Source organism: Hyperolius riggenbachi, chromosome 10 (genome assembly GCF_040937935.1).
Source record: "Hyperolius riggenbachi isolate aHypRig1 chromosome 10, aHypRig1.pri, whole genome shotgun sequence".
NCBI classification, from domain to species: Eukaryota; Metazoa; Chordata; class Amphibia; order Anura; family Hyperoliidae; genus Hyperolius; species Hyperolius riggenbachi.
In genome coordinates this window covers 208,254,932-208,272,904 of record NC_090655.1, presented here as the reverse complement: position 1 = coordinate 208,272,904, position 17,973 = coordinate 208,254,932, and the positions used below count along the sequence as shown (strand labels likewise).

The following is a 17,973-nucleotide window of genomic DNA, read 5'->3' as shown; positions in this document are numbered from 1 at the left end:
TTCAACTTGACATTGCTTGGGAATTGGCCACATTCGTTGCCTTGGTGCTGCCCCCCAGTGTATAAATGTACCCCCATGTGTGCATTTATACGTTACCTGTCCTATGTCGTCCACCATGCGGTGCCCATTTGTCTTCGGAATACCCCAGCAAATTATTGTAGGCAGGTGGGTCTAGGTGCCCCAGTATAGGCTAGGTAGGTACAGGTGTCCCCCGGGATAGGCTAGGTAGGTACAGGTGCCCTCCAGCATAGGCTTGGTAGGTACAGGTGTCCCCCAGGATAGGCTTGGTAGGTACAGGTGTCCCCCAGCATAGGTGAGGCAGGTACAGGTGTCCCCCAGCATAGGCTAGGTAGGTACAGGTGTCCCCCAGCATAGGCAAGGTAGGTACAGGTGTCCCCCAGCATAGGCTAGGTAGGTACAGGTATCCCCCTGCATAGGCTTGGTAGGTACAGGTGTCCCCCAGTATAGGCTAGGTAGGTACAGGTGTCCCCAGCATAGGCTAGGTAGGTACAGGTGTCCCCAGTATAGGTGAGCAAGGCACAGGTGTTTCCCAGAATAAGTTTTCTAGGTGTATGGACTCCAGTACCATGTAGGCAGCAATAGGCTAGCTAGTATAGGTGCCTGCCACCCCCCTATCCAGCTGCTCTTACTCCCCAAGCCTCTGTCCATCGATCGCCACAGCCTCCCCACACAGCTCCGGTACTCTCTATGGGGAGGATCTGCACTGAGCAGTTTTGATCCGCCTCATACCAGGGAATACTGGAGCTGGGCAGAGAGGCTGCTGCTATCGCTGGAACGAGGCTTGGTGAGTAAGAGCGGCTGGATCGAGGGGGCACCTATACTAGCTAGCCTTTTGCCGACTACATAGTACTAGAAAACATACTGGCGGACACCTGTGCCTTCTAAAACATCCTAAGCAGAATGCCCAACACAGTGTCAGGCATACCGCTCAGGAGGTTAAAGCAAGTTAGACAATAATTTAGAAGAATTTATGTCTTCCTCTACATCATCTGGGATTTCTGGACACGTGTTTTCCGTTGTTGAAGCCGAGTAACATGTCTTTCTTTCACCCCATGTAACCAGCATGGCTTTTCCTCAATATGATTTTACTGATGTGCAGTAAGATGGCCTTCAGTGACCAAAACATTTGCTGCCACCAACATTGCTTTGCCTTGATATGATCCTCTTTATGCTTGACAAGGTAACTTTCTCTGATGAAACGCGTTCCACATTCAAAGCATTACTATGGCTTTATCGGCTTTATCCCTGTGTGAACACGCTGATGGTTATTTAGAGTGCTCTTCCGGGCAAAGCATTTCCCACATTCAGAACATGAAAATGGCTTCTCCCCGGTGTGCACTCTTTCATGTGTAACAAGATGACTTCTTCTAGAAAAACGCTTATCACAAGTGGAACATGAAAAAGGGTTCTTTTTTGTATGAACTTTCTGATGTTTTTTAAAATCGCTCTCGTAGGCAAAACATCTCCAACATTCAGAACATGAATATTGCTTAATCCCTCCAGGAACACACCGATGGGTATTTAGACCGCTCTTCCGGGCAAAGCATCTCCCACATTCAGAACATGAATATGGCTTCTCCCTGGTGTGCACTCTTTCATGTAAAACAAGACGTGCTTTTGTAGGAAAACGCTTGTCACAACTGGAGCATGAAAATGGCTTCTCCCCGGTGTGAACTCTCTCATGTATAACAAGATGATTTCTTCTAGAAAACCGCTTATCACAAATGGAACATGAAAGTGGCTTCTTTTCTGTATGAACTTCCTGATGTTGAATAAAATCACTCTCGTAGGCAAAACATCTCCCACATTCAGAACATGAATATCGCTTCATCCCTCCGTGAACACGCCAATGGGTATTTCGAGAGCTCTTCTGGGCAAAGCATTTCCCACATTCAGAACATGAATAAGGCTTCTCCCCGGTGTGCACTCTTTCATGTGAAACAAGATGTGCTTTTGTAGGAAAACACTTATCACAACTGGAGCATGAAAATGGCTTCTCCCCGGTGTGCACTCTTTCATGTATAACAATATGACTTCTTGTAGAAAACCGCTTATCACAAATGGAACATGAAAAAGGCTTCTTTCCTGTATGAACTTTCTGATGTTGATTAAAATAGCTCTCGTTGGCAAAACATTTCCCACATTCAAAACATGAAAATGGCTTCTCTGTGGTGTGCACTCTTTCATGTTTAACAAGATGTGTTCTTGTAGGAAAACGCTGATCACAACTGGAACATGAAAATGGCTTCACCCCTGAGTGAAGACGCTGATGGGTATTTAGAGAGCTCTTTTGGGCGAAGCATTTCCCACATTCAGAACATGAATATGGCTTCTCCCCGGTGTGCACTCTTTCATGTGAAACAAGATGTGCTTTTGTAGGAAACCGCTTATCACAACTGGAGCATGAAAATGGCTTCTCCCCGGTGTGCACTCTTTCATGTATAACAAGCAAGAAGTTTTAAATCAGGATGATACCATTTATTGGCTAACTACAAATGAATAAGAATAAACAAGCTTTCGGCCTTGCAGCCTTCGTCAGGTTTATGTCCTGTTAGTTTGCAAGCTGGTGGTACAGACAGCTTATATACATGCAACATCAAAAGGAAAAACAGATATTTTTTTCAAGCATAAATACATCATTAAGATGCCTTAATACAAACAGACCATCTAAATGGGGTAAGATAAGGATCCTTGTTTACTTTATTGCTCACAGACCTGGTATTAGGATTGACCCAGAGGTATCGTAAATTCTTAGTTCACAAGTTCAGCTAGGGTGGCTGAGACAGTTCATATATCATCAATCACATACCAATATAGAAAGTTGTTGTCCTTATTCAGACCCTTCTGCACAGCTTTGAAACAATTTATAAATTTTGTTTCTGCTATTAATCGGTCATTTGACGTTTTGAAGCCGCCCTTCAGGGCAGTGACACGAAGATCATCCATGCTGTGTCCGTTGGACCGAAAGTGTGTAGCAACTGGGAGTCCAGATTTGGTATCATTAATAGTGTGCCTGTGTCCATTCATACGTTTGCGCAGAGTTTGTCCAGTTTCTCCCACGTACATAACATTGGGGCATTTAGCACACATGATCAGATATACCAGATTGGTGGACCCACAAGAAAATTTACCTTGTATTCTGTACTCCTGTTGTGAACCTGGTATCGTTACCCTGTCAGTGGAGTAAATGTGTCTGCAGGTCCCACATATTTTTTGTCGGCAGGGTGATGTTCCGTTTTGTTGAGGCCTATTCAAAGAGCTCCTGACAATCATCTGTTTTAGATTGTGTGGTTGCCGATATGACAAGAGTGGAGGTTTAGGGAATATCGTTCTCAGTCTGTGATCCTTGTGTAAAATGGGATGAAGTTCCTTAGCAATCCTCCTTAAGATTTCCAGGTGTGGGTTGTAGGTGACAACCAAAGGGACACGTTCCTCTTTCTGGTTTTGCTTATATTTCAGGAGTTCAGTCCTGGGGATGTTGCTGGCTTTCCTGATTTGGGCCTCAGCCATGGGAGGACTGTAACCTTGTTTAATGAAAGTGTTCTTAAGGTGATCCAGGTGCTTGTCTCTGTCCATCCTGTCAGAACAAATCCGGTTGTACCTTATAGCTTGGCTGTAAATTATAGAGTTCTTAATGTGCTTGGGATGAAAACTGTCATATCTTAGGTATGTGGGACGGTCTGTAGGTTTGCGATACACAGAGGTTTGTATGTTGTTACCCCTGATGTATATGGTGGTGTCCAGAAAGTTAATCTCTGTGTGAGAGTAGGTAAGTTTCAATTTGATTGTAGGATGGAAGGCATTGAAGTTCCTGTGGAACTGGAGAAGATCATCCTCACTTGCGGACCAGATGATTAAAATATCATCAATGAAGCGGAAGTAGGCCAAGGGTTTTATGCCACATGCATTGAGGTATTCCTCTTCGATTTTGGCCATGAATAGATTTGCATACTGTGGAGCGAATCGCGAACCCATTGCCACGCCCATCTGCTGTAAATAGAGGTCCTGTCCAAAAGTGCAATAATTATGAGTGAGAATGAATTTGATCAGTCCAGTAATAGGCTTTACAGGTATGCCCTGACCCTGAAGATATTTACGGCAGGCCGCAATACCATCATCATGGGGAATGTTCGTGTACAGGGACTCCACGTCCATCGTGGCCAGTATGGTTCCCTCAGGTACTGGGCCGATGGCTGACAGTTTGTTCAGGAGGTGGGTGGTATCCTGTAAGTAGCTGGGTCTTTTACAGACAAGAGGTTTCAAAATGTTTTCCAGCCACCCTGAGATGTTCTCTGTAAGAGTTCCGCTCCCTGAGATTATGGGCCTGCCAGGGTTTCCCTCTTTGTGGATCTTGGGAAGCATGTAAAAGCAGGCTGTTCTAGGCTCTTCAGGGATAAGGGTCCTTACATGTAGTCTGATGTTTGCAGGCAATCTGTTAACCATCCTATTAAGTGCCATCCTGTAGCCTTTTGTGGGGTCCCCCTGTAATTTGGCATAGTGAGCGGTGTTGGATAATTGTCTTTGTGCCTCCTGGATGTAGTCACTGGTGTTCATTATGACTATGGCACCACCTTTATCCGCTGGTTTAATAATAATGTCCTTATTCTCCTTAAGGGATCTGATGGCCTGTCGCTCCTGTGGTGTTACGTTCTGAGCCAGTGTCTTTCTTTTACTCAGGATCCTGTCAGAGATTCTGCGTCTGAATTTGTTTATGTATTTATCCAGGGCCGGGTTTTTTCCTTCTTTGGGGGTCCATCTTTTTTTCTTTTTTTTCTTTTTAGATCTGGTGCGTTTTGGTCCATTATCCATTGTATCACAGGCTTCCTTATCATGGTAGTGTTCCTTGAGTCGCAGCTTTCTGAAAAATTCCTCCATATCTCCACAGAGTGCAATCCTGTCTATGGGTCTCGCAGGGCAGAATGACAGGCCTTTGGAGAGTACTGACATTTCAGCTTCAGTAGCCTGATAAGAGGAAAGATTCATTACACCTGTGGGTTGCTCTTTTTCTGCTGCTTGTGCATCCAGGCGTCCACTCTTAATTCTAAGTCTCTGAAGTTTTTTCTTTTTGTTGTTAATTAGGAATCTCTGTAGTTTCACATAGAAGGTTTGTAGTTTATTCCATGTATATCCAGTGTGGTCATCATTCAGAGACAGTTTCAGGCTCTGTATCTCATCCTTTGTAATCCTCTTACGGTTATAGCAGACTCTTAAAAGGTTATTCCGTATTCTCTCCGAGCTCCTCCTGCAGATTTCTTCTGCAAACCTGCTATTGTATGTATGCAGGGTGGGATTCTGTATCCTTAGTCCTTGAGGTATAAGTTTTTCCTTTTTGCATGTAGTCAAGAAAAAGATGTCGCTGTCCAGTTGTGCAAGTTTCTTCAGGTCTTTCTTTAGTTCCAGGAAAGTGCGGTACATTGCGGTATCTTCAAGCATAGTAGTAGCAGTAGGGTATTGTACCGTGTTAGCCATCAGTAAAAGCAAGAAGTTTTAAATCAGGATGATACCATTTATTGGCTAACTACAAATGAATAAGAATAAACAAGCTTTCGGCCTTGCAGCCTTCGTCAGGTTTATGTCCTGTTAGTTTGCAAGCTGGTGGTACAGACAGCTTATATACATGCAACATCAAAAGGAAAAACAGATATTTTTTTCAAGCATAAATACATCATTAAGATGCCTTAATACAAACAGACCATCTAAATGGGGTAAGATAAGGATCCTTGTTTACTTTATTGCTCACAGACCTGGTATTAGGATTGACCCAGAGGTATCGTAAATTCTTAGTTCACAAGTTCAGCTAGGGTGGCTGAGACAGTTCATATATCATCAATCACATACCAATATAGAAAGTTGTTGTCCTTATTCAGACCCTTCTGCACAGCTTTGAAACAATTTATAAATTTTGTTTCTGCTATTAATCGGTCATTTGACGTTTTGAAGCCGCCCTTCAGGGCAGTGACACGAAGATCATCCATGCTGTGTCCGTTGGACCGAAAGTGTGTAGCAACTGGGAGTCCAGATTTGGTATCATTAATAGTGTGCCTGTGTCCATTCATACGTTTGCGCAGAGTTTGTCCAGTTTCTCCCACGTACATAACATTGGGGCATTTAGCACACATGATCAGATATACCAGATTGGTGGACCCACAAGAAAATTTACCTTGTATTCTGTACTCCTGTTGTGAACCTGGTATCGTTACCCTGTCAGTGGAGTAAATGTGTCTGCAGGTCCCACATATTTTTTGTCGGCAGGGTGATGTTCCGTTTTGTTGAGGCCTATTCAAAGAGCTCCTGACAATCATCTGTTTTAGATTGTGTGGTTGCCGATATGACAAGAGTGGAGGTTTAGGGAATATCGTTCTCAGTCTGTGATCCTTGTGTAAAATGGGATGAAGTTCCTTAGCAATCCTCCTTAAGATTTCCAGGTGTGGGTTGTAGGTGACAACCAAAGGGACACGTTCCTCTTTCTGGTTTTGCTTATATTTCAGGAGTTCAGTCCTGGGGATGTTGCTGGCTTTCCTGATTTGGGCCTCAGCCATGGGAGGACTGTAACCTTGTTTAATGAAAGTGTTCTTAAGGTGATCCAGGTGCTTGTCTCTGTCCATCCTGTCAGAACAAATCCGGTTGTACCTTATAGCTTGGCTGTAAATTATAGAGTTCTTAATGTGCTTGGGATGAAAACTGTCATATCTTAGGTATGTGGGACGGTCTGTAGGTTTGCGATACACAGAGGTTTGTATGTTGTTACCCCTGATGTATATGGTGGTGTCCAGAAAGTTAATCTCTGTGTGAGAGTAGGTAAGTTTCAATTTGATTGTAGGATGGAAGGCATTGAAGTTCCTGTGGAACTGGAGAAGATCATCCTCACTTGCGGACCAGATGATTAAAATATCATCAAAGAACTCTATAATCACATTAAGAACTCTATAATTTACAGCCAAGCTATAAGGTACAACCGGATTTGTTCTGACAGGATGGACAGAGACAAGCACCTGGATCACCTTAAGAACACTTTCATTAAACAAGGTTACAGTCCTCCCATGGCTGAGGCCCAAATCAGGAAAGCCAGCAACATCCCCAGGACTGAACTCCTGAAATATAAGCAAAACCAGAAAGAGGAACGTGTCCCTTTGGTTGTCACCTACAACCCACACCTGGAAATCTTAAGGAGGATTGCTAAGGAACTTCATCCCATTTTACACAAGGATCACAGACTGAGAACGATATTCCCTAAACCTCCACTCTTGTCATATCGGCAACCACACAATCTAAAACAGATGATTGTCAGGAGCTCTTTGAATAGGCCTCAACAAAACGGAACATCACCCTGCCGACAAAAAATATGTGGGACCTGCAGACACATTTACTCCACTGACAGGGTAACGATACCAGGTTCACAACAGGAGTACAGAATACAAGGTAAATTTTCTTGTGGGTCCACCAATCTGGTATATCTGATCATGTGTGCTAAATGCCCCAATGTTATGTACGTGGGAGAAACTGGACAAACTCTGCGCAAACGTATGAATGGACACAGGCACACTATTAATGATACCAAATCTGGACTCCCAGTTGCTACACACTTTCGGTCCAACGGACACAGCATGGATGATCTTCGTGTCACTGCCCTGAAGGGCGGCTTCAAAACGTCAAATGACCGATTAATAGCAGAAACAAAATTTATAAATTGTTTCAAAGCTGTGCAGAAGGGTCTGAATAAGGACAACAACTTTCTATATTGGTATGTGATTGATGATATATGAACTGTCTCAGCCACCCTAGCTGAACTTGTGAACTAAGAATTTACGATACCTCTGGGTCAATCCTAATACCAGGTCTGTGAGCAATAAAGTAAACAAGGATCCTTATCTTACCCCATTTAGATGGTCTGTTTGTATTAAGGCATCTTAATGATGTATTTATGCTTGAAAAAAATATCTGTTTTTCCTTTTGATGTTGCATGTATATAAGCTGTCTGTACCACCAGCTTGCAAACTAACAGGACATAAACCTGACGAAGGCTGCAAGGCCGAAAGCTTGTTTATTCTTATTCATTTGTAGTTAGCCAATAAATGGTATCATCCTGATTTAAAACTTCTTGCTTTTACTGATGGCTAACACGGTACAATACCCTACTGCTACTACTATGCTTGAAGATACCGCAATGTACCGCACTTTCCTGGAACTAAAGAAAGACCTGAAGAAACTTGCACAACTGGACAGCGACATCTTTTTCTTGACTACATGCAAAAAGGAAAAACTTATACCTCAAGGACTAAGGATACAGAATCCCACCCTGCATACATACAATAGCAGGTTTGCAGAAGAAATCTGCAGGAGGAGCTCGGAGAGAATACGGAATAACCTTTTAAGAGTCTGCTATAACCGTAAGAGGATTACAAAGGATGAGATACAGAGCCTGAAACTGTCTCTGAATGATGACCACACTGGATATACATGGAATAAACTACAAACCTTCTATGTGAAACTACAGAGATTCCTAATTAACAACAAAAAGAAAAAACTTCAGAGACTTAGAATTAAGAGTGGACGCCTGGATGCACAAGCAGCAGAAAAAGAGCAACCCACAGGTGTAATGAATCTTTCCTCTTATCAGGCTACTGAAGCTGAAATGTCAGTACTCTCCAAAGGCCTGTCATTCTGCCCTGCGAGACCCATAGACAGGATTGCACTCTGTGGAGATATGGAGGAATTTTTCAGAAAGCTGCGACTCAAGGAACACTACCATGATAAGGAAGCCTGTGATACAATGGATAATGGACCAAAACGCACCAGATCTAAAAAGAAAAAAAAGAAAAAAAGATGGACCCCCAAAGAAGGAAAAAACCCGGCCCTGGATAAATACATAAACAAATTCAGACGCAGAATCTCTGACAGGATCCTGAGTAAAAGAAAGACACTGGCTCAGAACGTAACACCACAGGAGCGACAGGCCATCAGATCCCTTAAGGAGAATAAGGACATTATTATTAAACCAGCGGATAAAGGTGGTGCCATAGTCATAATGAACACCAGTGACTACATCCAGGAGGCACAAAGACAATTATCCAACACCGCTCACTATGCCAAATTACAGGGGGACCCCACAAAAGGCTACAGGATGGCACTTAATAGGATGGTTAACAGATTGCCTGCAAACATCAGACTACATGTAAGGACCCTTATCCCTGAAGAGCCTAGAACAGCCTGCTTTTACATGCTTCCCAAGATCCACAAAGAGGGAAACCCTGGCAGGCCCATAATCTCAGGGAGCGGAACTCTTACAGAGAACATCTCAGGGTGGCTGGAAAACATTTTGAAACCTCTTGTCTGTAAAAGACCCAGCTACTTACAGGATACCACCCACCTCCTGAACAAACTGTCAGCCATCGGCCCAGTACCTGAGGGAACCATACTGGCCACGATGGACGTGGAGTCCCTGTACACGAACATTCCCCATGATGATGGTATTGCGGCCTGCCGTAAATATCTTCAGGGTCAGGGCATACCTGTAAAGCCTATTACTGGACTGATCAAATTCATTCTCACTCATAATTATTTCACTTTTGGACAGGACCTCTATTTACAGCAGATGGGCGTGGCAATGGGTTCGCGATTCGCTCCACAGTATGCAAATCTATTCATGGCCAAAATCGAAGAGGAATACCTCAATGCATGTGGCATAAAACCCTTGGCCTACTTCCGCTTCATTGATGATATTTTAATCATCTGGTCCGCAAGTGAGGATGATCTTCTCCAGTTCCACAGGAACTTCAATGCCTTCCATCCTACAATCAAATTGAAACTTACCTACTCTCACACAGAGATTAACTTTCTGGACACCACCATATACATCAGGGGTAACAACATACAAACCTCTGTGTATCGCAAACCTACAGACCGTCCCACATACCTAAGATATGACAGTTTTCATCCCAAGCACATTAAGAACTCTATAATTTACAGCCAAGCTATAAGGTACAACCGGATTTGTTCTGACAGGATGGACAGAGACAAGCACCTGGATCACCTTAAGAACACTTTCATTAAACAAGGTTACAGTCCTCCCATGGCTGAGGCCCAAATCAGGAAAGCCAGCAACATCCCCAGGACTGAACTCCTGAAATATAAGCAAAACCAGAAAGAGGAACGTGTCCCTTTGGTTGTCACCTACAACCCACACCTGGAAATCTTAAGGAGGATTGCTAAGGAACTTCATCCCATTTTACACAAGGATCACAGACTGAGAACGATATTCCCTAAACCTCCACTCTTGTCATATCGGCAACCACACAATCTAAAACAGATGATTGTCAGGAGCTCTTTGAATAGGCCTCAACAAAACGGAACATCACCCTGCCGACAAAAAATATGTGGGACCTGCAGACACATTTACTCCACTGACAGGGTAACGATACCAGGTTCACAACAGGAGTACAGAATACAAGGTAAATTTTCTTGTGGGTCCACCAATCTGGTATATCTGATCATGTGTGCTAAATGCCCCAATGTTATGTACGTGGGAGAAACTGGACAAACTCTGCGCAAACGTATGAATGGACACAGGCACACTATTAATGATACCAAATCTGGACTCCCAGTTGCTACACACTTTCGGTCCAACGGACACAGCATGGATGATCTTCGTGTCACTGCCCTGAAGGGCGGCTTCAAAACGTCAAATGACCGATTAATAGCAGAAACAAAATTTATAAATTGTTTCAAAGCTGTGCAGAAGGGTCTGAATAAGGACAACAACTTTCTATATTGGTATGTGATTGATGATATATGAACTGTCTCAGCCACCCTAGCTGAACTTGTGAACTAAGAATTTACGATACCTCTGGGTCAATCCTAATACCAGGTCTGTGAGCAATAAAGTAAACAAGGATCCTTATCTTACCCCATTTAGATGGTCTGTTTGTATTAAGGCATCTTAATGATGTATTTATGCTTGAAAAAAATATCTGTTTTTCCTTTTGATGTTGCATGTATATAAGCTGTCTGTACCACCAGCTTGCAAACTAACAGGACATAAACCTGACGAAGGCTGCAAGGCCGAAAGCTTGTTTATTCTTATTCATTTGTAGTTAGCCAATAAATGGTATCATCCTGATTTAAAACTTCTTGCTTTTACTGATGGCTAACACGGTACAATACCCTACTGCTACATGTATAACAAGATGACTTCTTCTAGAAAAACGCTTATCACAAATGGAACATGAAAGTGGCTTCTTTTCTGTATGAACTTTCTGATGTTGATTAAAATCACTCTCGTAGGCAAAACATCTCCCACATTTAGAGCATGAAAATGGTCCTGTCTCTCTGGGGTGAATTTTCTGATGTTGTTTTAAAATGCGCCTGCTGTCAAAACATTCCCCACATTCAGAACATGAAAAAGGGTTTTTCCCTCTGGTGTGAATTTTCTGATGATGATTTAAATTGCTCCTGTTGGGAAAACATTTCCCACATTCAGAGCATGAAAATGGCTTTTCCTGTATGTGCTTCCTCACATGAAGGACACATTCAGATTCCAGCGCAAAACTTCTCCAACATGTAAAACATGTAATCCAGTTATCATCACGGAAGTGCCATGCTTGGTGTCTGTAGAGGATGGGTTTTGATGCAAAGCTTTTCCCACACACAGAACATGATAATGAGGTTGATGGTGTTGTGGAGTTTACATTTGAAGAACTAGATGTTTCATCCTCTTCTGTTGTGTCACCATCACTGGATGTTCCATCCTCTTCTGTTGTCTCACCGTCACTGGATGTGTCATCCTCTTCTCTTGTGTCACCACCACTGTCACTACTTGGGGAGTCACCAGGATGCTCACCAGTGTTACTGCGGATGTATCGTCCATCTGCCGAGAATATAAAATGTGTAGTAATAGGAATGGGTACATTGGTAATATTTGAACAATTCTAAAATAACAAAAAGAGACAACCCTATGACACACTGAAATATGTGATGGTCTTAAAGGACATCTGACCTGAGAGGGAGACGGAGGCTACCATATTTATTTCCTTTTAAACAATGCACATTGCCTGGCTGTCCTGCTGCTCCTCTACCTCTAATACTTTTAGAGGTAGACCCAGAAAAAGCATGCAGATCAGATGTTTGACTTAAGTTTGACTGCATTTGCCACATGCTTGTTTCAGGTGCGTGATTCAGACAATAATAGGCAATTAGTATTGTTCAAAAGGAAATGAGTGACATATAAGAATTAGTTAAAATAGACTAGTTAGGACTTTAACCACTTTCCCCACCACTACAGTATATCTATGTCAGCTGTGGCACCGTCCAAGCCACAGCCACGTAGATATACTGACCTTCTTGCAGCCCTTTTGTGCAGGAACAGGTGCACTTCAGAGCGCACCCCCAGCACTGTCGGCTGCCTTACGACCCCCCACGCGGATGAACGATCACCGCTGTAGCAAACAGCGTGATCCTTCATCTCCCCCTCCTCCGTGCACAGATGGCCAAAAACATGTAAGTAAAGCTGCCTCTCTCACCTTACCTGGTTCCAGCGATGAGCCTGCAGCCTGAGCATCCGATCCCAACTCTGCATTCAGATGCGTATTGCCGGTAACCTGGGTCCCGGCTTGATGACATCATCAAGCCGGGACCCGGGTCACCGGCAATACGCGGCTCAATCAATGTACCACAGACATACAATCTAATCAATGTACCACAGACATACAATCTAATCAATGTACCACACACATACAATCTAATCAATGTACCACACGCAAACAATCTAATCAATGTACCACAGACATACAATCTAATCAATGTACCACAGACATACAATCTGATCAATGTACCACAGACATACAATCTGATCAATGTACCACAGGCATACAGTCTAATCCAGTGTTTCTCAACTTTTTCGACCCAAGTACCCCCTACCGCAAATCAGTTCCAGCCAAGTACCCCCCCACGTATATATATATATATATATATATATATATATATATATATATATATATATATATATATATATGTATATACCGCAGGTATAGGTGCCCCCAGTATAGATAGATAGCCAGGTATAGGTGCCCGCCCCCAGTATAGGTGCCCTCAGTATAGCTAGGTATAGGTGCCCCCAGTATAGCCAGGCATGGGTTGGTGCCCACAGTATATATAGGTATAGGTGTCCTCGTTATAGCTAGGCATGGGTGCCCCCAGTATAGCCAGGCATGGGTGCCCTCAGTACAGCCAGGCATGGGTGCCCCCCAGTATAGCCAGGCATGGGTGCCCCCCAGTATAGCCAGTTATGGGTGCCCTTTGTACAGCCTGGCATGGATGCCCCCAGTATAGCTAGGTATAGGTGCCCCCAGTATAGCTAGGTATAAGTACCCCCAGTATAGCCAGTCATGGGGGTCCTTAGTACAGCCTGGCATGGATGCCCCCAGTATAGCTAGACATGGGTGCCTACAGTTTAGTCAGGCATGTGTGCCCAAAGTATAGCCAGGAGGGGATGCAGCGCAAAATGGGGGAGCATGCCCACACATAGCGGCGGGGAGGGGGGTCCACTCCCCCCTCCCTCACCTTGGACTCCCCCGTCAGCGCTTCCCCCTCCGACAAGCATTAATAGCAGACAGTGGTGGCGGCATTGTAAAAGGAACGCACACTTACTTCTGCGTTCCATGCCGGAGGTCCGATCTTCTCTGAGCCTGACACTACTTCCTGATACACAGGAAGTAGCGTCATCGCTGAGAGAGAAGGACCTCTGGCGTGGAACGCGGAAGTAAGTCCGCTTTCCTTTTACCATGCCGCCGCCGCCGCTGCTATTACTGCGTGTCGGAGGGGGAAGCGCTGACGGGGGAGTCCCAAGGTGAGGGAGGGGGGAGTGGACCCCCCTCCCCGCCGCTATGTGTGGGCATGCTCCCCCGTTTTGCGCTGCATCCCCTCCTGGCTGCGTACCCCCAGCTATGGTCTCGCGTACCCCCTGGGGTACGCGAACCGCGTGTTGAGAAACACTGGTCTAATCAATGTACCACAGACATACAATCTAATCAATGTACCACAGACATACAATCTGATCAATATACCACAGACATACAATCTGATCAATATACCACAGACATACAATCTGATCAATGTACTACAGACATACAGTCTGATCAATGTACCACAGACATACAATCTAATCAATGTACCACAGACATACAATCTAATCAATGTACCACAGACATACAATCTGATCAATGTACCACAGACATACAATCTGATCAATGTACCACAGACATACAATCTAATCAATGTACCACAGACATACAATCTAATCAATGTACCACAGACATACAATCTAATCAATGTACCACAGACATACAATCTAATCAATGTACCACAGACATACAATCTAATCAATGTACCACAGACATACAATCTAATCAATGTACCACACATACATACTAATCAATGTACCACAGACATACAATCTAATCAATGTACCACAGACATACAATCTAATCAATGTACCACAGACATACAATCTAATCAATGTACCACACACATACAATCTAATCAATGTACCACACGCAAACAATCTAATCAATGTACCACAGACATACAATCTGATCAATGTACCACAGACATACAGTCTGATCAATGTACCACAGACATACAATCTAATCAATGTACCACAGACATACAATCTAATCAATGTACCACAGACATACAATCTGATCAATGTACCACAGACATACAATCTAATCAATGTACCACAGACATACAATCTAATCAATGTACCACAGACATACAATCTGATCAATCAACCACAGACATACAATCTAATCAATGTACCACAGACATACAATCTGATCAATGTACCACAGACATACAATCTGATCAATGTACCACACACATACAATCGGATCAGTGTACCACATACATACAATCGGATCAATATACCACAGACATACAATCGGATCAATATACCACAGACATACAATCTGATCAATGTACCACAGACATACAATCTGATCAATGTACCACAGACATACAATCTGATCAATGTACCACAGACATACAATCTGATCAATGTACCACAGACATACAATCTGATCAATGTACCACAGACATACAGTCTGATCAATGTACCACAGACATACAATCTGATCAATGTACCACATACACGTAAATTCTTTCCCCAATTATGAAAAAAAAAATGATTAAAAATTCAGAAAAAATTGATTGGGTCTGTACATCAAGTAATTGGCAATCTACCACACACACACACACCATACAATTTTGATAAGAATTGATCAGAAAAATCCAACACTCCTGATCTTCTTTTATCAAATAAAAGCAGGAAATCCGATTTCTCGAACGACTGTAAAAAAACACGGAGGAGCCACGAGAAAACACCATCGCAATCAGTTTTATACACCGATTGTTAGTAAACGTTACAACCACAAATTGTATGTTAAGGGATAGCAGACTGCCGAGCCTGAAGTCTCTGCCTTTCATAGCTGCTGGGAGAGCTTCTTTTCATGAGATACGTTTGCTCTCTGATAAGGAAGGTTTGTTTAAATAATTTGTTCAAAAGAAGTTCCTTCAGGGAATGACACCTATAGGTGTGAAAGCTTCCCAGCAGCAAACCCAAATGGCAAAGGGGTTGTTGGCTCCCTTTATGGACAGGATAGACCCAGCAGGAGATTAGACTTCCTGACTCCGTTGGGGGCAGAGGAAAAATAAACGCAATGTATGATTTTTGTGTGTCTAAGGAATACCGTACCCAGGACAGTTATGGGAGTTATATCATTTGATTTGTGGTGTCTTGTGGAACATTTTGATACCAGTCTTGCGGGGGGCCAGGATAAGCCACAACAAAGTTATTAAACTTCTCCGGTACAGAACATAATATGGAAGCCACGTCTGATGTCATATGAACTGTTATATCCTGAAGATTTTGAATCTGTCATCAGCCCAAATATGGCATTTATCGTTTGGTGGTCCAAAGTTAAACCTAAAAATCTCTCTCCAGGGAGGTGAACTGTGATTGGTTGTAAACCGGAGGGAGGCAGGCTTGGTCCCACCCCAAAACTAGCTTCAACAAAACCAAGCTTCAGGCAGGGAGGAGTGGTCCTCCACCTTGAACATAATCCAGATTACATATTGCCAGCTTGAGGACATGCTGGCATCCATCCTGTTTGGACTTTCATGCCGAGTCCCCTGGTCCGGAAACAAAGGAACTTAACTTGCTTTCCCACAAAAAGGACATATTTCATAGGAACCTTAAGTATTTGTTTATTTCTTTCCCTTTTATTTTTATACTGAGTTACTTGTCTCTTTAATTGTTGATTTTAATGATTTTCTGTATACAATAATTATTTATATTGCATTTATAATAAACGACTTCTAAAAGTCACTTATTTCTCAGCTACACCTACTATTCAGCCACACAGAACGAATCCTAGATTTCTGAAGATTCGCTACCAAGAAGTGTTGTTATTAGCCAGAATAGCCTGTTAACCATTTTTATCCACAGGTCTTAGAGTCAGTCAGTGGGCTTCTCTTTCCCATTTAAAAAGAGATGGTAGCAGCCCAATATTTTGGTTTTATAGTTCGCATGCCTCCTTCTAGTCTGTCTGCTGCCACAATTCCATTGGTTTCAGCTCATCGATTGTGTCCAGAGGTTGGACAGTCTGTGGACTGAAATATATTGGAAGGCATGGTGCAGTCCAGCCACTAGGGGTCCTGTGATAAAAAGCTTTCAATTTTTTGGGACAACCGATCTTAATTATCGAATTGGTGTAAAATTGGCTCTTAATTGTATGGTGTGTACCCACCTTTATACACACCATGTTATTTTCAACTCTGATCAACTGATCAATCTATAACCTCCAGCATGTCCAATCTGCTACCGATCCAGAAATAGACCAATTTTGTGCAGTACGTATCTCAAAATCCATAACTTTTTCGATCAGAAGCAGAACAGAAGTGCTGAAAATTGTCAATCGATCAGTTGATCTGATGGGAAATCGCATGGTGTGTATAAGCCCCTCAATTTGCTAACACATTCTGCTATATTGTGTTGTCCTCAGAATCTCACCATGCTAAAAATGTACAAACCAGATATTACAAGATAAAGAAAACAGATTTTTTTTTTGTTTTGTGTACTTAACTACCTTAAAGAGAAACTCCAACCAAGAATTGAACTTTTTCCCAATCCGTAGCTGATACCCCATTTTACATGAGAAAGACAATGATTTTCACAAACAGACCATCAGGGGGCGCTGTGTGACTGATTTTGTGCTGAAATCCCTCCCACAAGAACCTCTGAAGACCGCGGTACTGCTGGCAAACAGCCACAATGTAACAATGTTCAGAGACAGGAAACAGCTGTTATTAGCTGTCTAACAGCCAGAGCAGCTAGAAACAGCTAAATAACCTGCCCACAGTAACAATGTCTCCATGTAATAAATGTCAGAATGTGAATCTGGGAGAGGAAAGATTTTACAATGAGCAAACACTGACTAAATCATTTATACATAATTATGGTAAAAAATGAAGCACTTTTTTTACTACATTATTTTCACTGGAGTTCCTCTTTAAAACCGTCTCACGCCAATGGGCGTGACCGTGGTGGCAGCCCCAGGACCACCTAATGCCAATTGGCGTCAAGTCCTGGGGCCGGCTACTGCAGGAGGTTGCGCGCCCATTTCCTGCTCATAAAGGAAATGGGGGAGGGTGGTAAAAAAATAAAGTAAAATGCACTTTTTTTATTAAAAAAAAAAAAAAAGATTTGTCATAAGATAAATAAACACCCGGGCGGCGATCAGACCCCACCAACAGAAAGCTCTGTTGGTGGGGAGAAAAAAAGGGGGGGGGGGATCACTTGTATGCTGTGTTTTGCCAAGTGGTTAAAGGGGACCTTAACTGAGAGGGATATGGATGTTTCCTTTTAAACAATACCAGTTGCTTGTTAGTTCTGCTGATGTA

The 17,973-nt window shown here is 43.0% G+C and overlaps 2 protein-coding genes across 2 annotated transcripts in view; both read right to left on the bottom strand.

The window, feature by feature from the left end:
- Positions 1-831: 831 nt before the first annotated feature.
- On the bottom strand, positions 832-2,464 carry LOC137536246 (zinc finger protein 271-like; the record flags this gene model as incomplete). The annotated part of the gene is made up of 1 exon (XM_068258370.1): positions 832-2,464. A coding segment is annotated over one exon (1,221 nt), but the record flags the coding sequence as incomplete, so codon positions are not given.
- An 8,674-nt stretch (positions 2,465-11,138) lies between these two features.
- The window catches only part of LOC137536779 (gastrula zinc finger protein XlCGF7.1-like), a 32,506-nt gene continuing 25,671 nt past the window's right edge, over positions 11,139-17,973 (bottom strand). The window contains exon 3 of the mRNA XM_068258982.1: positions 11,139-11,884. Coding sequence (XP_068115083.1) covers positions 11,139-11,884 — 746 coding nt within the window. The remainder of the gene's footprint in view (positions 11,885-17,973) is intronic.